Source organism: Nothoprocta perdicaria, unplaced genomic scaffold, assembly GCF_003342845.1.
Source record: "Nothoprocta perdicaria isolate Ctin4 unplaced genomic scaffold, notPer1 scaffold_0, whole genome shotgun sequence".
NCBI classification, from domain to species: domain Eukaryota; kingdom Metazoa; phylum Chordata; class Aves; order Tinamiformes; family Tinamidae; genus Nothoprocta; species Nothoprocta perdicaria.
The window spans coordinates 430,504-455,843 of NW_020454092.1; the positions used below are offsets into that span (position 1 = coordinate 430,504).

The 25,340-nt window shown below is 39.4% G+C and overlaps 1 protein-coding gene across 2 annotated transcripts in view; it reads right to left on the bottom strand.

The window, feature by feature from the left end:
- Positions 1 to 25,340, bottom strand: part of RAPGEF4 (Rap guanine nucleotide exchange factor 4) — a 98,308-nt gene that overhangs the window by 33,760 nt on the left and 39,208 nt on the right. Inside the window, exons 4-12 of one of the 2 annotated variants that reach the window (XM_026042863.1) lie at positions 16,088 to 16,141; positions 15,666 to 15,772; positions 13,688 to 13,809; positions 12,384 to 12,567; positions 6,002 to 6,086; positions 3,514 to 3,574; positions 2,713 to 2,789; positions 1,111 to 1,257; positions 601 to 716 (exon numbers count right to left, since the gene is read on the bottom strand). In XM_026042863.1, the coding sequence (XP_025898648.1) occupies positions 601 to 716; positions 1,111 to 1,257; positions 2,713 to 2,789; positions 3,514 to 3,574; positions 6,002 to 6,086; positions 12,384 to 12,567; positions 13,688 to 13,809; positions 15,666 to 15,772; positions 16,088 to 16,141 (953 nt within the window). The remainder of the gene's footprint in view (positions 1 to 600; positions 717 to 1,110; positions 1,258 to 2,712; positions 2,790 to 3,513; positions 3,575 to 6,001; positions 6,087 to 12,383; positions 12,568 to 13,687; positions 13,810 to 15,665; positions 15,773 to 16,087; positions 16,142 to 25,340) is intronic. The other variant, XM_026042941.1, reaches the window with a different exon arrangement.

Sequence of the window (25,340 nt, forward strand, 5' to 3'; positions counted from 1 at the left end):
TTTACTAGCATTTGGAATGATAACAACCTCACTCCACTCTTATCACAGCAGCAACCAAACAGAATTGTACTTTTTCTCTTTCAGACAGTAAAGAAAATATAATGAATATTGTTATTACAGTGCAAGCTCATTCTGTAAGATAATCTGTGTGACTTTAATTGTTTGAAATCCTGTTTTTGTATATAAATTCTAATGAGCAAACTTTTATTAGAATCAAGAGTTTGAAATGAAATGAAAATATCTGTACTTAACAATAAAACAATATATTTTCCTCATGTCTTTTATGCAGTAGCACAGCATAACAGGATTTCAGCATTCTCCATGTGCAGCCTATTTAGAAGCTATTACATGAGATAAGTATTTACAGTGAGATTTTTAGAGAATTATCGTATAAAGCCGTAGAACTATAGTATGTTGCTGTAAATGGATTTGCTGCCTGCCGTGGGGAATGTGATTAGCTGATGGCTAAAAAATAAAAAGAAAACTTTATATGTACTGCATTTTTGCATAGAAATGGGAAATATGCTATTGTTTGGATAATAATACCACATGAAAAGGTTAATCATAGTTTGACATTGGTACTATTGAATGAAAACATACTTGTGCTGAGGCTGTGAGTTTCCTTGATTAGAAACTCTGTTTCCTGCTGGGATCTTCTCCAATACCAACACATCTTGGTCATGTTCTTTGAGTCTCACCGTATTTGCTTCCACATCCTGCAAGAGAAGTTGTTTTTAATAAAGTAGCTGCTCCTGATTTGGCTGATTAGTCTCTGAATAAGTGCATGATTTTCGATCACAAAAGAAAAGAGGCTCCTTCTCACCTAGGTTTAACCAACTTTATTCTGCCTTTTTAATAGCATGGATAAAGATTATAATATAATGGACAAAGATCCCATTTAGTCCCACTTTAAGGGCTGAGTTAGGAACAGAAAAAGAGGAAGAAAAAAATCTTACATTCTTTACTTCCTAGGCAATCACATCTTCATTCTACAACAAGGGGATACTTTAAGCAAGGTCCCTCTATCAATGTTATCAGGTAAGGAGACAGATTCGAGGAAGATTTCCCAGCTCCGACGTGGCGCAGCCAGGGGGCCCTTCCCATGCTTACCCGGAGGATCCTGTTGAAGTCCTCCTTGTCCACTCTCAGGAAGTGGCAGTTGTCTTCGCGCAGCACGATGGATGCCGCCCGSGGAGCATCATTCACAAGCGCTAACTTGCCAAAGTCATCTCCTTCGTGCAGGGTACACACCACACCCTGCGCCCAGCAAAACATTTACACGCTGAAACCCATCATTACCGCGGCGGCTATTGAGAGCCCCGCACAAACACCAGCCTTCACAATCAAATACCAAAACAAATCTATTTGGCAGGAAGTCAACAGCCAAAATAATGACTAGGAAACAATACTTGATAGCTGGTTATTACTATTCCTAGAGAAATGCAAGAATAGAAAAGAATTGGCCTGTTCTCTGAAACTAGATTCATAGTGAAGGACTCTTCTCACCCTGCTGAAGTTGTTAATACTGTTTCTAAGAGGCCCTGAAAAATAAAGATCAAATTTTTCAGAACATCATATTAAGAGTGAGATTCTTTTCTTCAGCAGTTCCAGACACTGTTTTACAGTTTGGATTTCATTCTGATCTATTTCTAACTTAATGCTAGATCTCAAAGCATATTAGCTCTTGTTGTCTAAGTGAAACTGTGGGTTTAAATTTTTACCTTTCAAGAGAGATATAACAAGCTGATCATTCCTCATATACTACAGTGTTACTCACAGAAAATGGGAAAATTACTCACACATAAGTAGTGCTGTAGCAAGAGCAGATTTGATCATTAAAATAGTAACAGTTGGCTATGGAGTGACTGCAAAAACTGCTCAGTAACTAATGTATCTGATAGCTTTGTGATGAAGTTTAGAACAAAGCTATATTAAAATATTTCTAGTGAGCACTTTTGGAGCTGTGTTGTCACCAAAACAGCACAGAGCCAAATCACAGTGCTGGCATAAATCAGAAGAGATCCATTTGCTGCAATTCTGGTTAAACTAATGGTGCAAAAAATGTTCAGATGCCTAATCTGGGATACCTGGGAAAAGATAACACCAGAGTGTCTAAGTTAGATTTCTGGGAAATGCTCAGTGTTCGGAATTGAGATTTTCAAGTCACTGAAAGAGAAATCCGTAAGAGGAAGGAGATTTTTAAAGACCCAAAGGACTGAGGTGGACCTAAATCTTTTCTTCATATACAAGAATTTTAGTAGAGGTGGTTTTAGTAACTAAAATGTAAAAGAAATATGTTTGGGAGGGTTTCATGCAACCTGAGAACCAGACAGCAGCATTTCTGCAGATGGGCCTGACATCTGTGAAAAGTTAGCCATCCACATGCAAAAGAATATGGTGGTAAAGGCACAAGACGAAAACTCACATGAGACAAATTTAACAATTCACCGAATTCCAGTATATTACTTGGGCTAATAATACTAATGTAACTACTGAATTATACTCAGAAAGTGTGTAATACATCCTGGAATTATGTAATAATCAGCTGAAAGTATAATCACTGATACCACTGGATCATTTCTTAACAAAATTACATTCAATTTGTTTCCTCTGGGAAAACTGTTTTGCTCTAAATTAAACCACATTTTTTTTCAAAGTTTATTCTTACAATTTCATTAATAAGAATAATATAAAAAGATTTCAGAAAAATACCTTGCCATAAATGACTACGTTTACTGATCCCTTTAGGATAATGTACCAAGAAGTGCCTTCTTCTCCCTGATTAAATACTACAAAAGAGAAAAAAGATTTTATGGTGAGAATAGTAATTACATTCATAATGTAAATGGGTCAGATTCTGCACTCATAAAATTCAAGCTAACTACTGTAGTTATATTAATGATTACCTTGAAAAAGGTCATACCATGACTTTAAAAGCAATTTCCTTTGATTTCAGGGAAAAAAAACCCACAAACCTTGCAGTATTTTTTGTTACACTGGTGTGAAAGCTGTTTTTGTTTGCCACGGCAGTTGCAACCGGTACTTTACTGATACATGCTAGGTTATCACTTTCTGATCAGCACTCAGATCTGATCCCACCAGCAGCACAGAGTTCTAACCCTTATTCTCTAGCATCTGTAAATGTGCCATTCATTTGCTAAAACTTCCCAGTATAAACAGATCTGAGCAATCTAACATTTCAAATAGTTTGTGCATTAAGAAGGCTTTTTGATTGGAAAGTAAGGTTAAAACATTTTAAACAGAGATTGATCTAAATTGAAATAGAAAATACTAGGGGATGTATATATCCAACCAAGGCTGTGGGTTTAATCTTGTAGCTGTCCCTGTAATTGGAAAGAGGCTAAGGCAACAGCTGGTCCCCAGGTTTTRAGCACTGCGTGTTGGTCAAGGCCGAGGCATGCATCCACACTTTGCTCTTGTCATTTAAACATTGAGGATTTACACGCTTATGCCACTGAAGGAAGACAATCTGACAGCACTCTCTTTACTTACATACTGTTCCTGCTTTGGGATGCGACTCGAAAATGAGGACGCCTGCTAATTCTCGCTTTACCTTAAAACAAAGAGAAAAAAACATAGGTTTTTTTTAGGTCTTTTATTGTTGCTGCTGAAAGGAAGCTCCTACTACCATACCTTTGCCAGTGCTTTTCTTCTCCCTGTGCTGTTCAGTGCTCAGTGCACCATGCAGGCAGCGCTCTGCCTCACTCCTTGTCCAGTCTGAACCCTTAGCTTTACATAACATGAGCCTCCACATTTAGCGGCTCCAGATGCCTCCAACAAGAGCATCTTTAACACATGGTTCTCTACAATTTCCTTCATATGCACACATGAAATCATCACTAACAAATAACATCCAGCCTCTCTTCATATAACTGCAAGTCTACAGTGAGTTCGATGACAGCTTCTAGACAGGGATATTCTTGTTTTCAGAGAACATCAGTTCATCAACATTCCTGTCTGGGTACCGTTATGTAACAGATCAAAAGCTCACTCCAGTATATATTTAGTAGTAGAACTTTCACACCAGTTTCCCAGCTATTTAAAGTGAGAAGTGGATTTAAAGGTATATAGTATTTAGATCATCAAAAAAATATCATGCRGAACCCTCCAATTTTGGACGAGTCAAATCACAGTCTGAGGTGACTGCACCTTCTAACAYGAGCGGATGAATCCATGCTCTGATGTCTTAATGCTAGGCCAAACTTCTGCTCAGGCACCAAGCCTAAGCCCCAACATCAGCCACCTCTCTCCAAACACCCTCTTGATGGTGACCTTCCAGCACTCCCTGCTGCAGCTGGGGCAGGAGAGAGATATACAGAGGGGTTTGGGCAGTTTTTTTTCCTCCAGCAACCAGCAAATGACCTTTCATTTCCATAACATGTAGCTCAAACTCCCTTACAAACTCTGCCTGAAGGCAAAGAAACTTCCCTAGGGACAGAAGTGTGACAGCTCTAGCACTTTCTGTGCAACAGAGAGCTTTCCTCTCCCAAGTATATCTTCAGGTGTCTTTTTCAGCCATTTGCCTCTGCAGTGAACAAATCCACTTGGGGAAGCCAAGAATTTGATTTGTTTTTAACACAGCATTATATAATAGTTTTTCCTTTATATATTAAGCTCACAAACTTCCTTAACAGGAATTAGCTCACCACCACAAGACTTGAGTTTTATCCATTTACTGTCTGTTGCCTGTGGCTTATCTAGAAAACTTATTACTTTGGATATAATGCCTTGCTTAAAATGAATAATCATCCTATTGCTTTCAAGTTCATTGACCATTAATCTTCTCATTCATAGGAGCAATGTTTCCTGTTGCTCTTCCGAATATTTCCTCTAAGTTGTTAGTAGGTTTTGTCCTCTGCTCAGTTCATKTTGCAAGTAACAGGCTGGCATTTCCAAATTCAGTCTGAAAAGCATGGAATCAACAGTACTTCTCATGTTTTTTTTTTTCCCAAATGCCACATTTTTTTTTTTTCTTTTTCTGGATTATTTTCTACTATCTACCAATGTGTTTACCTTGAGCAACTTGTTTGGTTTGAAAAGTGTAATTTCTGGATCTTACAAAAGTCTTTCTTTAAATTTTTTTCCCATATGTCAGAAATGCCTATGAATCTGGCTACAGTACCATTTTAGTTCAGTTACTCTGACCGTATATTCTGTTCAAAAAACCCATCTTTCAGAYGCTATATTTTTGCACATGGTGCTAACTTTCTGTAATTCAGTTCCATAATTGCTTCATCTGTCAAAGTTGCTGGAAATTATTAAAAACACCAAGAGCTTCTGAACAAGTTATTATCGAAAATAAACCTTTGTGACTGGCTTCATTTTCCTGAGAGCATCCACATATTATGGCCACCAAGAAAAGGGCATTTCAGCTCCACACAGCATGTCAATGCCAGTAAGACACAGCAGGTGCCTTGCCCTCCACATCAACTGTTWTCTCTGGGTATTTATTCTTGGTTCAGTTTGCTGCTCTTGCCTGCTCAGAGAGATGCTGTTGGACTAGTTTTCCTTCTGTTGTGTTCAGGCACCACCTGGTCAGCACTGCAGAACAGTCCCCTCTGCTGTGTAGTTTTCCTCCTAACTGGTTTGACAGGCAACCCCAAAGGTTCAGAAATGGGAGATCCATTCTGCTGAAATTCAGTAGCAATGCAATCCTGGGCATCAAGGCTGATCTCACATGTGTTCATTTAAATCCACATACRGACCAAGATTGTGGCTGTGAGGCACTTGTGACAAGGCGGTAAGGCAAGAGCTGGGCAGAAAGAAGAGGTCTTAGAAGAACTTCATCTGCCAGCCAAAAACCAACATCTACCTCTGTGTGCTGCTTGTGTGGTACCCACAGGTGGGACTAAGTTCTGCATGGGCAGAAGGTTGGTGGGATGGTTTGCAGGYGCTCAGATTCTGGTTACTCACCAAGAAAGTCACAACTCAATGTTGCCTTTGGGAATGTGTTTTTAGAATTATTTTTAGAATTACTTACTGTGGTAGAAAGGTGAGATAAGGCCTTAATGTGAAGAAGTTCTTCATATATGATTTCTAAGTCATCTACAGTTCTCTGRCCAGGCCTATAAAGAGAAGAAAAAAGGACAGCAAAACACACAAGTTCCCAAAACAAATGTCTTCGAAAGCACTGAAAAACACAAAATGCTGGTGCAGTCAGCAAAACAGGCCAGTTAAAATTCTTAATTACAAAATGAATGTATACTGGATATGCCTCAAAAAAAAATCTGTCTCATGCAGAAGGAGGAAAAAAAGTCAAGGAAAGTAAAGAGTATTACATGAAGCTGAAAAAGGAAATGAGGTGCCCCATGGGTCCTGCTCCTGGGGCAAGGGGCCCAGCAGGGCTATAGGTGGTCGGGCRCCTATGCACCTTTCACATGGACTTCCCAAACCATGGCAGGATCTCCACTATTTTCCATAGGCTGCACTACCTGGTTGTAGCAAACAGACAGTAGTGGTGGATTGAAAGGACTGCTCAGATTTCTGACAAACAGTTTCAAAGARAGCAGAGCCTCTTGGAAGGCAATAAATGTTTCTGAAGTGTGGCCAGTGCTGTTTAGCCTCAGAGGTAAGCAAGGACCATCCATTACTGCAACTTCTCTCACTGACAAACACAAGAAATTCCCATTAACAAAAAGCAAGTATCAATGAAGGAATAATCCTCCAGCCTGGTGAGGAAGCAGCTGTCACTGTGACTGGAATAAAGGCATTTCTGTAAAGGCACGTCTATACACCAGTAAATTTTACAATTGCTAAAAAAGGACACAAATGCTCTGAGAACCGCAGCGTGCCAGAGACACTTTGGAGCATCTAAGGGATAGTAGCCAGGAAAAGGAGCTGAAGAAACTTCTGTGCATAACTTCCAATTTACTTCCCACTCACTAGATTCTTTTCAAGTACTTGATAACATTTTATTATCTAAAAGCACGAATTCTCCTATGATGTAATTTCACAAAGCTCACTGGAGTTGTACACACACTCCTTTAAAGCAGTATTGCAGCTACCTTCAGAGGACTAAGTCAYTCCAAACAATATATAGTTTAGTTTTGTGTAAAGCAGAATGTAAATAAGATTACTGATAATCTTATATTTATAAGAGCCAGGAACAGAGGAGAAGAGCAACTGAAAGGAGAGAGCAGAATTTTAAGCATGGAAAAGAGAAGCAAGAGAGCCCAGTGCAGGGTCAGAAGTTTCAGAGGAAAGGCTCACGTGCCTGCATTAGAAACAGGCTAGCGCACAGGTCTAAATACCCTTTCTGCAGTAGGTAACCTCTAAAGAATTAGCACAGTTGAGTTTTTGGACAATCTTAAAAGATAAGCAAAAATGAACATTTTTGATATAAATTACCTCCTAAAACGCCAATAATCTGGGAGAATCTAGCATCTAGAGGGTCATGAAAGCGATAAAAGGGAGATATATTGCTCTGTAGTTATTCTACATAATCATTTATTGGTTCAACAGTCTGCCTAAAATATGTCTGAGATAGAGGGAGAAATATGGTGCATGACCCAGCAATCTTTTTGCTCTGGAATTTTATTACATCTTTTCAAAAAGGAAGTTCTGATGAAGATTTCTTTGCGTGAAAGARGAGGTCACAGAAAACATAAGGACAACTGAGCTCTCATCTGCCAAGCAAGCTAAATTTTTCATCTGCTCTTACATGCACTTCTTATTGCCCAGATGAAAGACCAATTTAGAACAGAAATGTCTAGGTGGAATTATTCTTTTTTTATACCAAACGGAATAAGCTGTATAGAAGGACACAAAAACKGATCTGATACTACTATGCCCTCTAGTGACTCAAAATAATCACTCTGCTATTTCAAAATTTGTCTTGAAATTATGAGCCTGCCACTCCTGGTGATTTATGTGGGGAAGTATGCTTAAGAACAGAATAAAGCTAAGCCAGTACCTCCTACCTTTCACTGCAGCTTTTAGAAACACGGGGTAAACATTTTAACTTCCCACAGGAAGAAACAGCATTAATTATACACTCAGAGAACCAGCATTTCTGGGAAAACAGCTTCACAAATTCCTGCAGGAAATGTAAGTCTGAAAGAAAGAGGTCTAACTACATCAGATCTCTACCAAGACAAAAGGGACACTCTTCTTTCAGTGTGACCATTTGTCTCCTGTGTTATCACATTGGGAGCACTGACAATCTATAGTGCATGTACCTAGTCTTTACTTTTGCTTCTCCAGATGTCATGTGGAGAGATATTAGGCATCACGGCTTCTGTAAAACCTGTGTGGTGACCCACTGATGTTGATTTGTAGCATCCTGCTGTGTAAAGACCTAGTTTCTGCAGGGGACACATTCTAACAGCAATGCCTGGTTATAGGCAGGATAATAAATGGGATAGGTAGAGAACGAGACTACACATTAATGGACAGGAGAGCTCAGGTGATCTTAAGTGATCAATAAAAACTGTTCATTGTTCGGAGAATTTATCAAGGTCAGAGACACTGAGCTTCTTTTGTGACTAGCGTGTTGACGCTCACATGCCACTTTGGCTCTGGTAAATTATGTACATRCAAGCAATATCACTAATAATTTTTAGTAGACAGTTAACCACAACATTCTCAGATAACAGAAAAAAAGAAAAGATGAGCAATCCCATAACATTGTGATGATATGTCAAAAAGGTGCATCTTCCCAGGCTAAATATTTTGTGTTCTAGTACTATAAAGAATATGTACTATAAATAATACATAGCAGATAAGAGTAATTCTCCCCGCTACCTACGTCTGCATGTGAAAGTGTGTGCCAGTTCATTTACTCCAGCACAGAAGCTAATCTTTGTACTTGAATTAGTGTTCCTTGATTAAGGTCATAAATTCCACTTACCACACATAACAGCAATAAACATCAGTGAACTGATATCCGGAAAGACAATCCATATTTCCTGTCCCAGGAATAACACTTGATTTATTAAAGATCATTGGCAGAAAAGCCCATTAAGGACTATGGAACTGGATACATGGTTCAGGGAGTAACTGAGTATACGTAAGTCACAACTGGGCAGAAAATGACATGTAAATAAAAATTCTTTAAGACTACAGATATATATTGCTCAATTTTCCCAGCACATTCATGGAACTATAAATYGTTAACGGTAATTAAATGGTTATTTTACTACAGATATATCTATATCTTTTGTGCTGTTTACTACATTTAAGTCTTTTCCACTTCCTATTCAGCTTATTTCTACAAGTGACACTGAAATTTGCTTACTGATCACGTGTGGACTCAAGCACTCTTTGTACCGAGAAAAAAAAATGCTGAGTGAAGTCACCAAGAATAGGTAACATGGATTTGTTGTTTCAGTCATATTGATAACTTGCAGCAGACTGGAGCATTAAAAGAGAACATAATCCAAAACACTGCCTAAGTTAATACTATGTCTAATTTATGCTCTCCATAAAGGTTTCTGCCATTATGGCATCTGCTTTGGTACTATGGCATCCTATTTAATTAGCGCTTACTACCAAATTAGCTATGGCTAAACAAAATCAAAATCAAATTTAGAAGAATTGTTTTCAGGATATATGTTCATGCTGAAGAACTGTRAAGTATTTAAGAGAGGAGTGTGTTAGTTTGAAAAATATTTTCCCTGGGGCCTGCTCAGGGCCTGCACTTGTGCTCCAGGCATTTAAAAGGGGCAGAGAGGCATGTTTGCCACTTCACAAAAAGCTATTTTCACATTCACAGTGTCTGTGTTTCCAAAAAAAAAAAAAAAAAGAAAGAAAAAGAAAAACCAATAGCAACAAGAGCCTGCCAAAAATTTCTCCGAGCTCTATTCTGTTTTTTAAACTGTAGAACATTCTTTCACAGTTTGACAGTTAAAATGCTGCAGTTAATGTAATAAACAGAGAATTTTTTAAGTCGCTTGTCAAAACAAGTGACACTTTTTGCTAGAGATTTTCGGATTTTGAACAATAGAAAGTACCTTTCAAAGCAACAGCTTCATTATACAATCAAATTCTCAAAGTAATCTTCTCATCAAAGAATATTGTCTTATTTCTTTCATGGCAATTATCCGAGTTCRGCAACCTCTGCGGAAGCGGTGGCTATTATAAACTGCAGCTGTGTGGGCCTGGAAATGGCGGCTCCTGCTCCGGTCAGCAGGGGCCTGTGGCTCGGAAGCACCGACAAGGCCCTGAACTTTTGGCACCTGTAATGGGCCCTAGTCAAAACTCACAGCACTTTGAGGAGGCATCGAGATTCCAACAAYTCGGATACACCTCAGCACAGGGTGTATTTTTAACCAACAGAAGCATAACATGTGTAAACTGAGTACCAGAACAGTAGTTAATATGGGGCCTGGCAGTACTAACTTGCTTCTGTGTGCAAAGGGCAGCAAAAATAAGCACTTGCAGGGCTGGGAAGAGGAAAAGATGTCAGATGGATGTCAGTCCTGARAAGACCTCTCTCCCCTCACTCTACTACACGAAAAATCTCCTAAGAATATTCCTTCAAGTGATGCTGGGCAAGTGGCAACACAGGGGGGACAGCAATGCCTTTCACAGCATCATTCYAACCTTTCAACTCTCTGCAAGGACTGTGGATGATAATTAATATTGATCTTGCGAGGGTGAACTTACACTGGCTGCTCTGAAAGACACAACGCAGAGGGAAGAAAGCAGGTGGCCAGAAATCACGGTAGCCTGGGGAGCAATTCGCCAGGAGCAGCCTGCCCAGAGGGCCAGAGGCCCAGGAGATGGTGCAGAGCTGCAGTCCCAGCACACGCCACCCGTCCCCCTTGTCCCAAACATCTGTTGGAAGGAGCCCTGCTTCCCTCCTCAGTGGAAAATGCACCGTCCAGGGAGAACAAAGTGTTGAATTTCCCTGGCACCAGAAGGGTTTAGGAAGGATCAAATGCCCTAACTTGTTTCTTGGTGGTTTTCATACAGTGGGGAAGGCTCCTTGGGTTGTTCTTGACTAAACCTCTGCCAAATAGAGAAAATGGAAGCTAAACCTTTAAAAACACCACTGCACTGCAGTGTCTGCTGTTGTTAAGAGACCAAATATTCAACTGCACTTTCTGAAAGTCAGTGCTTTTATCAGTGCTTGGAAAAGTGCTGTCCAAGATGTTCTCATGGAACAAGTCAGGTCCCTGTGCAAACGAGCGTACAATCTGAACAGACAACACAGGGACAAGAATAGAGGGGAAGGATACCAGAGGAAAAAGAAAAGAGCAAGCATTTGTGTTAAGTGGTCCAGGTGCATTAAAACTTTTTTAGTACAAAAATTCTCACACCATAGCCCCATTTTGCCCCATAACAAACATTGCCAGTGGCCTCAAAAGAGCACACACCACTTATGTGTACTTCTGTTTCTTGAACTAACTCTCACAAGCAAATAGTAAAGATTCCCTTAAGTAATTCATTCTTCTCATTATTCTCAGTGCACTCCATTAGAAATAAAATATGCCTTCAGGGCCTTCATGGGCCTCTAAATTCAACCTGCAGAATAAAAAGTAGCCTTCAATGCAGAATCAAACAGTTTACTCAAGTTGTTTTGAAGTTATCAGTACCTTGTGCTCTAGYACTACTTTAAGTGTGACTCAAATGTATGGCTGAAAGGATGGCTATCCAACCAGTTAGTGAGAGGATATGATCTGATGGCAATTTTCCATCTGAATATTTTAAACATCCTCTGTGGCCTACACAGAAAGTATTTTTTAAAAAAATGTATTGGTTTTACAACAATAATAATGGATAAATTAACCATGGAGCCATATTACACACTTTTCTAGTACACTACAACAGGCCAAGTCCAGTATCTGTAAATTCAGTAGAGTTCTGCCAAAGATGAATCTAATTAATGCATGTCACTGATGCCTGTGATTGAAGGGTACCTGCTGTATTCTTAACCCACCACTTCATTCATTCGTACTACCTGAAATCAGCACAGTTAAACTGCACACCAGCACTGGAAAGTGTTAATGGAGCAGGACTCTTCTATTAGTTGCAACTTATTTTTGGAGAGACTCAGAAGTTRCATAAAAACTCAAAACGCCACCTTTTCCATAAGGTGAGTACGGTGACACTTGYAGCTTTTGATGGTTACTTTGAATACATAGGTGAATTTACATGCTTTAATGAGGACTGGAAATTAATTGATATTAATTATAAACTTCAGAGGTTAAGCAACCTGACAGTGAAGTACAGCAACTGGACAAAAGATGCCTGATAAGAAGCTACACAAATTATTTGGAAAAACAAACTTGAGGAATATATACACTTTCTTCCAGGGGCAGAAGTGGGATCTACAAAACCTAAATAAAAGTATGGGCCATAGTTGTGCCCATGTTACTTTGAAAGACCCATGCATAATATTAACCTATTAATCTGCTTACGGTTTTCTGAGAATCATCCTCATATGAGCATCTGGTCCAATCTGAGACAGCAGAAGCATGGTGTCCTGTAGCTCCTCATCACACTCCTTTTTCTCTTCCTCAGTTGGCAAAGGGGCATCTTCATGCTCATCATCCAGAAAACGATAAAATAAGTATTTGTCCTGGAAATGGTGTTCCTGATCCACTGAAAACAATGTAAGATATCAAACACTAAGCTTTCCTCATTAAAATTAACCTTTTAGAAATCTGTATAGTATGTTATATATCACAGATAGGATAATTAAGGGAAAGAAAATTACAAAGAAAATGCAAGAGTATGAAACACCTTTCTGATGAATGCTGAATTTATATAGCTCAAACTGCCTGTAAGTTGTGCACTACAAATGCTTTCTAAAGATGTCTGCATACATGTGTTGTGAGTACATACATGTGTACATGGTAGGGCCATGCACAGACCACTGGCCTTCCATGCAAGTCAGAGTGGCGGGCTGAGCTGAGCTATCCCACAGCAGCTTGCCACCAGAAATTGCTGGGCAGAAGTGAAACCTAGAGCCACTAGGGAGAAGAAATGATGGAAACAAGAGGTCTTCCCAGGATGGAAATTTCTCCTTGGGATGTGGGAAGCACAGCAAAAGATGACTGGAAGTATGCTGTAATATGGCTGCTGCTCTAAATGTAATAGAATCGTAGATACAAAGCTTCAAACATGGGTACTGCTTTAAAAGGCTGCCCTTTTGAGGGCTATAACATCCTGTTCCCTAGTAAATCCTAACAAATGGAAACAGAAGGCCATRTAACATACGGTCAGAAAATTATATGTAAAATTCCAGATCTCAGCACTYGCCTTCTGAGCTTCAATATCTATTGAATGGTGTCTTTCCTCAGTCATGGACTTGAGCACACACAAATGCTCACAGCCACTTCTGAATGGTACAAATCCTTGACCTCAGTAATGGGTTTGTGCATCTCTCGTTTTTGGGCCAAGTGCTATCCTGCTCTTGCGATATAATCACAAAACAGTATATTGTGAAGAGAAACTAAACAAATACCATTACATTTGTTACTATTTTTATATTAAAATTTCATTTACTTCTCAACATTCTCATAAGTTAAAGAGGCCTACTGATAGGAAGCTGCAAGCAATACTGTTTGCATGTTAAATTTGCACTCCTGAATGAGGAGGTCACTCTAGCATTCCTTGTGGGCTTACAAGCCTTTTCTTTTTCATGGAGGAGATCTAGGGCAACACAGACATTGACGCATTGCCTGTGCCTGTGTAAAGGCATTAATTTTCTTTGTCTTACCATGGTTAAGAACACCTTCCTCCAGGAACACCTGCCACATGCCAATGGCCTGGGATCTTGAATGGACACAAGGACTTTGCTGCATCATCCAGTCAACCAGTTCTGTCCCCACACAGCATTGTCTGAAGGACAAATAAATAGACAGAAATGAAAAGGAAGCCATTCAAGAGCAATTACCTACAATATCTGACAAGAACGGTCCTTTCAACTTTGTAGAACCTGTCCTAATCACATCTTTTTATAGAAAAAACAATGTCACCTATGCATATGTGCTTGAAATACCAGTTAAAGATGTTCAGTTTTAACAGAACCACTTAAGCAGAACAACAAATCTTTCAGAAAATGGAATGTTAAGAGGATCAGAGCTAGCCTGTGCCATCTGGTGCAAAAACTGTTGCACAGCTGCAATAATCTCCAATCCAAATTTGAAAGAAAATAAGCCCYGTATACTATGGGATGGCAATAGTTACTCATTTTTCAGAATCCTGGATGAAAACAATCATCTAACACTGTAGAAGCTTTGCCAGCCAGRACAGTCTGCCCAGGAGCGGCGAATATCATGAGGATGTTCCTCACTTTGTAATCAAACTCTGGCCACTGCTCCTTTTGAGGWCACTGGTTTGCAGGTCTGTGGTTTTTCTGAGGGCCACCTAGTAGCTCCTGAGTCACCCATGCTGTGTGCAAATCTCACCTCAGAAGTACTATCCTCAACAGCAGGCCTTAGGTTCTAGGGAAGCCTTTGCCGTAACATTTCCTGACGCTGAAGAACAGAAGCAAACTACCAGTGCGATCAAAAAACTTTTATAAATCTATGAACAATCACACATAGAATAACCAAGAGGCTGGTGCTTCTAAAGAAATTTTCATGGCTCCACAGTTTATGCATCAGTTCCATGGAAGGAGAMCATGGAAAGAGATACTATTGAAATTGCTGAAATTCAGCTTAATTAATGCTCCCCCAATTAAAACTCCATTTTGATGACAAAAGTCTTGGTCCAACCTGAATTTTGGTATTCTATATTTAAAAAGGCCAAGGATAAAATAGTAAGCATTTTCCCAGTTATGCTTAAGATTAAACAGCACAATTGCTTGGACCATCATTGCTCTTATATTCTTTCAGAAACATTCTGAACAAAAGAATTCCCAGGGTCACGTCATCATAGATTCTCAGATCAGCTTCCAAATCTCCTATATCAAATTAAATACATTTTGGTCTGAAATATCACTGAAAAAAAATCAATACACTTATCTGAAAAGTGGAACAGTAGAGYTATTGATTTACTGTTTAGAAAAAGATAAACTCAGAGCTTTCAAGCAAATTTTTATTTAAACATACTCTGAATAATGCATTAGATATTTGATTTAACCATTAAACGCAAAAACAAATTGATTGATTCTCAAGCCAGAAATAGATAAGTCTTAAATCCCTAAATTCAGATTCCTTTTCTAAAAGTGTCATTGTTATCCCATTTCAGCAAGGCAGTGCTGCCACCAGCAGGAAGAGAAGAAAGCCTGACAGGAACTGAAAAAATAAATTAGAATTGAGCYGAAAATCTCTATTGGGAAAGTTTTTGGATAGGTGATTTCTTTCAGAACTCCACACTGAGCAACGTCACTGTATCAATCAATATAGTAACATAATATATTAATGAGCTTTGCTATTAYCTCTTACCAATACTGAAAAGACAGAATCTATATTTCAGCTTGATATAGAATATCCCAGCTAACTATGCTATTAACTTCGTAAGMGTTTTTGCATGTGAATGCTCCGTTCCCAATCACAGACTCAATTTCCAGGCAAATTACTTCAAAAAGGATTTAYCAGACACATTAAAGACTGCATAACATCCAGACTCAAATAGCATCACAGAATAATTTCAGACCTTTTGAGACCTGCAAGTATGGTAAAGCATAAATCATAAATCAGAGGATGGCGGCAGAAAAACTTCAGAGACCTCTRCGCAATCAGCTCACGCACCTGTAAGTCTTCAGATGGTATTTACGATCTCTTATCATGTGAGGGGCTCGGGACAGAATTGCATTCCGCAAAATCTTGCCAGCTCTGAGGATCTTTTCGGAAGGAACCTTGGTGACCATGCAGAAAAAAAGGGACCAAGACATACAGGGTTTAAACTTTCTGTAATCTCTGCACTGCCTTCTGTAAAACATAGCACAAGTTCTCTTCTCCCTATATCAAGGGTCCTTCTACAGATGCTTGCTTATGCAGAGCAATGCAATTTTGTAATGTAAATATTGTGGGTTATAAGCCTCACCTGATTATCACAGATCTAAAAGAAAGCATCACTAGCACTTCAGCTGGTAYGCATAATTTTGCTGGAAATTCGAGTTATTTTCATTTGTCTAGCAGCCTGACTGTACAGCTCACCTACATCCTATTACCTGTGTAATGGTTTTAGTAGGACGATGTGGGATGTGAGGTTCAATAAGAGGTGTCTGAAAAATAAAATGAAATTAAACACAATTTTAAAGGTTGAGCAGTAAAACAGAAAGAAAATTATAATGAACCAAAGAAAAMAACTCAAAGAAAATGCAATAGAAAATACCAAGGTGTATAGCCAGGCTCTGCCCAGGGCTGTGAGCAGCAGCAGTTCTCTTAGATGCCCTAAAGACAAACTTGCCTCTTAATGCTTAACTGCATTAACACAATGACGTGACACTCGAAAATGAATAAATTCACATTAAACTTTCACCACCAAGGCCATCTGAGACCAGGGAGGCACCATGCAGCCCCTTCCACTTGCCACTCCATCCCGAGTCCCCTTCCATCCCAGGGACAGCCGCTTTCCTCGGCACAGCACCCGGGAAACTGGCACCTCCTTCAGCACCAGCTCGCTCCTCCGCTCGCCGCATAACAGAGGGAAGGGGAAGGAAGGAAAAACTCTTCCCACTGTCTTTTCCAAACTATCGGGCCTCGCTRGCAGTTTTTCACAGCTGCGCACCGGAGCTCGCCGACATGCAAGAGCATCCGGGCCCCTGGCAGCGACGCGTGGCCTCCCTGGGACAGGATCTCCATGGGGGGCTCATGGAGGAAGGAGGAAAGCACAAAGCAAGAGACTTGGTTCTGCAAAAGGAAGAGCGAGAGGGAAGGCGACGGTGACACTGAGAGACAGAAGCAAAGAAGGGGATCCAAGAAAGAGCAAACCAGGCATGGAATGGTGAACAGGTAAAGGGGAAGAGAGGGGAGACAGGACATGAGTGGCAGCAAAGACAAAAAGGGAAGTGGGGGGTAAATAACAGCAGATATGGAGAGAACAGAGAACAAAATGAAAACTCAGAAACCATCTCTAAGTGATGGGAAATTATTTTGTTGTGATGGAACAGGTTTTTAAGAAGGTCCAAATGCATTCCCAGCATGAATCCTTGGAAAACATCACACAAACAGTGGATTTGCACTTGCTGACAGCACCAGTGATCCAGGACACAGAGGTCTACAAGAAGCAGAGCCTCAGTTCAAGGGGGTCCCTGCACCTTCCCCAGCAAGGGAAGCAGCAGATGGCAGCCAGACAGAAAAATAAAGGAAGCACATGACTGACATCAATAAAGATGAGAGCACCTTAATGGGGAGGTCTGCATATGGCAAGCAACGCAAACATTTTTTTCATTTATAGTTATGCCTTACAAGAATTCTCTGAAAAGACAAATCAACATAATTAAATTAGCCTTCTTTATTTTTCTAAATAGTAAAACTAATTCTTTTTTTCAAAGACTCAATTAAGTTATAAGCATTTCTGCCCCACCAGAAGGCAGTGAGAGCATCTCCAAGTACTGGCTGGTTTCTGACACAACGTGGAGCCGGTGCAGCTACAGCTTGCTAAGAACAGCCACAGTCTTTTGAAAGATGCCTCTAATGCAAGCAAAGCAACTGAATAAAGGTTTCAAAGAGGTATATAAATAAACAAGAAGTCAGAATGATCATTCTGTATATTAGTAATTTCTGTTGCCCTTTTCTTTTAAAGTGATTTCAAGTTCTAACAAAATTCAATGAGATGGAAGGTAAATATATGCTTAAATGGTTTGTAAAACTAGCATAGAAGCTATTATGAAAATTATTAAATCCTGCATTTTTAAGGATTTTTTTCTATCACTGAAACACAATATACTCAATATAACAAGAGACTTTTACAGCAGTGAACTACTAAAAATGCTTTTTTTAATTAAATTTCCATTGAGTTACAGTGAAAATGCATAAAAATAATACTTAAAATTGAAGACAAAAGAGAAGACTGTTAATAAACCACCCATCCTAATTGAAACAATAAGAGAACATTTAGAAGAGATGTGATCCAACTCACAAGAGAAAAAAAAAGGTGAAAGAGAAGACACAGCATAGGAAGCAGCAGAGAGGAGGGACGTTTGTCTGAGGTCAATCCTAACCAATACAGATGGATCCACCAAGTTTGAGAAGACTGCAGGTAACTTGYGTGATGGTAATCACGAATTGAGCCAGTCTAAGAATGCTACAAGAGCCTCAAAGCAGAAACAACAGGCTAGGCAGACTTTTCTCCACATCTTCACAAAAAAAAAAAAGAACACTGATAGCAAAATTCTGAACCAGGGCAAGTGGGAGAAAGTGTAAGCTAAGAAAAAGTTAAGAGATGTGATATTAACCTATTATAACACATTACAAGCAATATTAACCTAATAACATTCTGATACAAAGCTGAAAAGTTTAGAAAAGACTCAACTTAGCTAAGGGAAGAGCTACTGGCTGATGCCAAATACAAGAAAATATACAGAAAGGGAAAGTTGGCASTTTCCAAAGGATTGGTTTAAAAAAATAACTTGAATAAGGAARGACTGAATTAGAAAGGCAAAGATCTAAACTGTGATAGATCAAAAAAGAAATGCTAAGAGTTCCAAAACAGCATTCCACAAGTACATTATCAGCTAAATAACAATAATATATATAAAAAAAGACATGGAAAAGTGTTGACTCACTGCTCAGCAAAGAGAAATCTACTGACAGATAATACTGAGAAAGCAAACAGTAGTTATTTTTTGTAGCATTCTTCATCAGAAAGCTCAGTGGCAGAGAAATGGCTAATATTCTTAATAGTAGAAATAGTAAAATCTCAGCCAGAAAAAAAAGAAAAGCATAAATGATTAAATATTACATAAATTAGATATTTCACCTTGGCTATGTTAGCAGAATTTCAGGCAGGAGACTTGAAGAGCTGCCTACAGGCATTTCCAAACTATCAGCAGTCATCCCTGAGAACCCTTAGAGGCTAGGCAAGACAGAAAAAACAGGAAAAAGGAAGAACTAGAAAATTACAGACACACCAGCTTAACTTGCCTTCCCAGAAAAACTCTGAGGCCCTTGCTAAGTATTTAGAAGAGAGAGATGAGTCACAAGTGACAATGATTTATCAAGAACAAATCATGCCAAACTGACCCAATTTCTTTTTTCTTTGGGTGGCAACACTGATACATTGAAAAGCAGCAGCAGTTTTCCAACCTTTTCCTTTAGAAAGACTTTTGCYACTGTTTCATATGATATTCTCTCCTGCAAAGGCCAAGTTTCATTCTTAAAAAAAATGGTGCAAAGCCAATGCCTGCTATGAAAGCAATTACCAGTGAAACGCTGGCAAACACACTAGAGCTAAGCTGAGTAGAGTTCTCAAGGATAGATCACATCTAATACTATTAAATAATAATGTGGGCTGAGTTAAAATCTACACTCATTAGTTCTGCAGACTACTTTGGAGTGCATGCTTACAATTCAGAACAATTTTGCCAAATCAGAGATRTGATCTCAAAAAATATGATTCTGTTGCACAACACAAATGGTAGTGCCTGCAATTCTCAGGCTGYGTTAACCGTGAGACTAAAAGTAACGAGTGAAACCACAGCTCTTAGAGGGACTTTCCTATAGAAAGACAGTCACGTAAAGGCCCAGAAAGGTAATACCAGTTAATTAACAGGAGACCTGGTGTTCCTGTAACTTGTTCTCTTAAGAAAAAATGGAGYCTGTAAGAGATCATATCATGTGGTAACAGTCCCAGCTTGCCAGAAGTCCAAGATACATTTTTGCATGTCTCCATCATTTCGATCCCCCATTAAGGGATGTTTGAGAAGCACTATGGAAAAAAAGTAGTAGCTCTCCCCATAAAAAAGCAGAGAATGGAGTGTTTAATTACCTTTTTAACACATTGTTATCTTTGAAGAATTAATATGATGAAAGCACACAAGGGCTGCAATGAGCAATGTGACTGGGTTACTTCATGACCATGTTTTTCAGGATTCCTGAAATAAGGGAAAAACTATTGGCTTAAGTGCTCGGCTATGCCAGCAGATCTGCATACTCGTTTATCCAATTTATTACCTGTCTGCAGGCCACAGTAGCATCAAACAGGCCTGCTCCTAGTTTGCCTCAGTGTGCTGAAAAGCCACGGAAAAAGCCATCCTGCAGCTTTAGCAACCGCTTTCCATGCCCTTCCAGCTCGTGCACGCAGAGACAGCAGCTAAGAGCTGCTGATGCCCTCCCATCGGGAATAACGTGCACGAGGGCCAGGAGGGGAGAGGCGGGAAAGCTGCAGGTGTTGAAAGGGGGAAGCACAAAACGATCACGAGAAACTGTCCCTAGCTGTGCTAAAATGGCTTTCAGCGTTAACATTTTACAAACTCCATCTCTGTACATTTATAGATTCGCACGTTCAGGCAATTCAGACAACCCTCCGTGTCAGCCAATCCYCCAGCTCCCTATTTAAATTGGGGTGAAGCAGAGAAAGTAACAATTTTAGCCTCCAGCCCTTTGAAGATTCAAATATTTATGCATGAGAGCAATACCATAGATTCAAATGGGACTATTCATGTGTATAATTTTATGCACCCATTTAATCTCTGGAGAAATGGGCCTTAGATGACAAGCTATAGGGCAGGCGCTGCCTTTATTTCTGTGCTTCTTACATCACTGAGCAAACCATATGAAAATAAGTAAACAGTATAAGGAATAATAACAACAGAGCCCTAACATGAGATCTTTATTGCGAAGCTTTTGAATCTACATAAAACCTAAGAACATCTCCTACAAAACTGCACTTTTTCATTTCCCTTGTTAAATAACTGCAAAAGGTTTCTTCTCCCTCTCAGGCTTTACATACGAATGCTTTGGACCTGCAGCCATTTGGATCTGCAGAATCAAACGATAGAAGGGATCTATTACTCTCAAATGTTAAGGTAGGAAATGTGGTTTTTTGCAAAGAGCTGAGAAGAAATAAAATAAAAGCCAATGCATCATGACTTTCCCATGACCTCAGTATAGCTCATCTTTGAATAGAGAACAAGTTGCTGTATTTGTTGGAGGGAAACGTGGCATATGGGGTTACCCGGGTGATCAGCTAAACCAGTGCGCTACTCCTGATCCCTTGTTTCCAACTGGCATGCTGGAAAGCATCGTCAGGGACATGTGTTTTCCTGYGGGCTGGCAGGGGAGCCACCAGAAACAAAGGACAGAAGCCACACAAGTTGAAYGGTGGCAGCAACAAGGGCTGCATCACCAAGCGGTTTGTTTGCTTTACACCCTCAGTCGTCACTGCTGCCTGTGATTTAGGGCATAAATCCAAAGCCCCCTGAAATCAATGGGAAGTGTCTAATTGATTTAATAGATTTCAAGGCGGGTTCACAGCATTGGATTCCTCTAAAAGCATTTCAGGAAGCACAGAGCATCTTTAGTGCTCACTCGTTCCAAGCAACTTCTGATCTCTGTGCTTGAATAACCTTGTATAAATGTCTTGAACAGCTATCAGCATCCTATCTGGCTCACCAAGGGAGGAAATCAGTCTGGAGCAAAGAACAGCACAGCTGTAACAGTAGCAGGAGGAATAGTGGCAATACGTAAATCCTGCATCCTTGGTCCGTCAATAAGATGCAGCTGAGCAAAATTCCCCCAATAATACAGCCCTCCCACATCAAACCTCCYCTTCTGTTCTCATCATTCTTTCTCAAATTGATTTATCCTTATTACAAAAAAGCRCAACATTTTGAAAATGTGATCTGAGCTATTCCAGATCAAGATATACATAAGAAAACCAAAGACGAGGGGCCTTTGTGGAAATGACTCCTTTTCTCATACAAACCAACATCCCCAGGGCTACAGAATAAGCAGGGCTGCACCTGACACAGATGCACAGCACAGATACAGCTGAGTGCAGAGTGCCTTAACCCCAGGAAGGTGCAAATAAGTCTTGGACAGAAATAAGTCTTGGACAGAATTTCCTAGGTCAACTCCATTGATCCTAGTTCCATCTACAAAGAATGTGTCTGAGCTGAAAAATATCAGGGTGGAAGCTGGTCTAAGACCTTGTCATAAAAGGGTTTGGTTTTGTTTTGTTTTTTTTTTTGTCTAAATCTGAAGAAAAATGTAACTAATATGGCAGGAATTTCTGCACTCTGTTAGTCTATGCTGGGTTTCAGGAGCAATCCTATGTGTAACAACACGCTGACAYACTGACCAACACGAAGTACCAATAGAGAAGAACACAAATAAGGCACAGGGGTACTGGCAAAATCATGGAACTTCCACGGTGACAGAAATTATCCACATCAAGAAGTCTTCTGAGTTTCATAAAACTATAACATCTGTAATCTAAATATCAATAGGTTTAAAAAAACTACAAGCTAACCAAGCCAAGTAAAATAGCCTAGTGAAAATTGTCAGGACTGGTAAGATACCCCAGTTTTATTTCTTTTTCCAAATTAACTGCCCTTGTACAAGTCATGTAACCACACTGTGCTTCATCTTTGCCTTTTTGGAGAGAGAAGTACTAATAATTTCTACCTTTGCAAAACRCTTTGAGTATTGCCAGTAAAAGGGCTACTATCAAAATATTCAAGCGTAATGATGACTGTTTTAAAATTTATCTTAATTCTTTAAACTTCATACAATGTAAATATTAAGCTGTATTTTAAAGTGCATTCTAAAATTGCTTTTCTGTAGTAATCTACATGTATTAATAGCATAAGCAGTAAAATATGTGCTTTTAAATTCTCAAAAACAGAGTAGCAAATTTATTTTGGAAYGTTAAATTGAAATTGCATTATTTAGCACTTCTCCAATATTTCTTTGRCAAACTGTATATGTCTGTCCTTTTAACACAAAATGATTCCGTCATTACCAAAAATGATACTTCACTGTGAATGTCAAAGTGAAAAAGAATATTGAAACAGACTATGACCAGTGCATAAAACCCCCTAGAACATGGCTAATGATGTCTTATTTTCCTGTCATTTTTCTACTTCCTTACTACAATGAAACAGCTGCTATAACTATACTGCATGCATTGAATAAAATGTCACAAAATGCTAACTCTACTGTGAGTGTTCCAGCTATTCCGACAGAGGTGTGACTGTGCTTGTCATAAGCAATCTCAAGCAGCAACATTTGCTAATTTTTCTATGGTTGCATTTTTTTTTTAACCTAAGAAACTTTTTTTTATTGTCCTTCACAAGAATTACTATTTCTTAATACCCATAGTCTGGTTAATATTGCATTTACCTGAAGTTTGTTACATCTTGAGAAGCAAACAATGATGCTGAAAATGGAAAAGTATAATTAAAACAAACAAAATCAGGCGGGAAAGTTACTAGTGCTTACGATACGCCTCTCAAACACACAAAAGGCCAACTGAAGTTAATTATTCATGGACTTCTAGAGTATTTATTTTACTGGTTTTCCAGCAAATATCCCATCCCCAAAAATTTGCAATATGCCTTGTTCACTGTAGTGTAGTCAAATCCTCACACAAGTTAAGCAGGAGCACCACCGTCTCCTGAGGACCAACACTACATTTGTTTTAAAGCTGATTTTTTACTACCTAACACAGATTCCTGATCTATATAGAATGCCTTTCCTAATGCAGGTTAATGGTTACTTTTGTAGTGCCTGAAAGTAAACAGAAGAAAAGTCCTACACCAATGGCTAGACCCGAGCTCATTTCTAAAATGAGCTCTTCGTCTTTCAAGCAGGTATATCCTTTACTTCAATAGCTGAGAAACTTGTCATAAACATAAAACCCATCCAAGCACTGCTGTTTAATCTACATATTTGTGTGTCACTGACAGAGAGAAGCTCTCTGCTCTTGGCAAACATCCGCAAAAGAGCCTTCTTATCTTCCCTAAAACTTCATTTTCTCTGTGATAGCTACAAAAAGCTTGTCAGTGTGTTCTGAATCTGTTAGCTACCTTCTCTCAGCCCTGTCTTCCACAGTGCATGGTTTGCTTTTGCATTGCARTCTCTCTCCAGGGTAGGACCTTCTCTCTAATGACAGACACGAGACAACTGCCACCCATGACCAGGAGCACCCCAACCCTGCTAGTCCTGAGGAAGCGTCGTGAGCAGTCTTACAACAAGACCAGAACAGACTGGTCACAAGAGACAACCAACGTGTGGCTTTGAGGAAACTTGTCAGCACCACAGCCTCTTTGAGCAGTGAGGACACATCACCACCTGCTCGGCAACAGGCAGCATCAAACAATACATTTTTGCAGGGAAAACATTGGCTATGAAGGGCAGTGGGGAACTTTGCTCAAAGAGTGAAATCTAGTTGTGATCTCTCAAGTTTAACCAGCATGAAATGAAACTCTAACTGCTGCATATACCATCAGCTCAGTGCTGTTCTGATACTTCACTAGCAGTAATTGTATTGATTAAAAGCATGCAAAGGTACRTGGAATCAAATTATTAGATCTGCAGATAGATTAAAACAATTTTTACACAAAAGCAATTCCATAATCCTATGGCAACGATCCCTGTCCTTTGGGAATTAACTAAACAATAAACATTGAGTTAATGTGCATCCATGTGAACAGTAGAAGACTAAATTTCTGTGAATTCTTGCCAAACTTAAGTTGGTATTATTACTATTGAAAAATAATCAGTATTTCACATTTTCAAAACTGCTTTTTCTCTTGACTTCTTATAGAGCTGGCAGCTGCTGAAGTTGCMACCATTTAAACCAAGCCTGTTCACATTTGTTCTTTTTGTTATGAATTTCAGCCCATCTTCTCTGGTAACCTGTGAGGGAAAGACATTTCTAAACATATCCTGAGATGCTCCTAATGTAAAATGGATTTTGATTCGAGAAAAATTTGGCTCCCCAAATGAACACAGAACGCTTCAATAATTAGTCCAATTCAGAGAGAGAAAATTATTCTATCTGACATTTTCCCTCACTAACCATTTTATATCCCAATTTTCCTTATAAAGTTCTGAAGGAAGTGACTTTTTTTAAACCTCTCTCAGTATGTGTTCCAAGCTGTGTAAATTCTGTGATGTCTGACTTTTAGGGATATCACAGAGCCAATCCTGCCCTTGTGCAGTGGAAAGGGGACCTGCTGTAGGTATTTCATAATACATCATCCTTCTCCTTCAGCTTCATCCAGCTGAAATTCTGTCCCTGACATCTCTCAACCCCTCTCCTCCTTTTTAGGCATAATTTCAAAGCCTTCGTTGGCTTAGCTGACTCCGTGGGCTGTGTACTGCATTAGGTTAAGCATTTAACAGCACACTGCAAAGACAAGCAGTTAATGTTTGCTATTCCAGAGAAGTTTAACGACTGTAATCCAAACCAGCCTGACTGGAAATACTGAACATCCATAGAATATTCACAGCTAACTTGTTTGYCTAAATGCT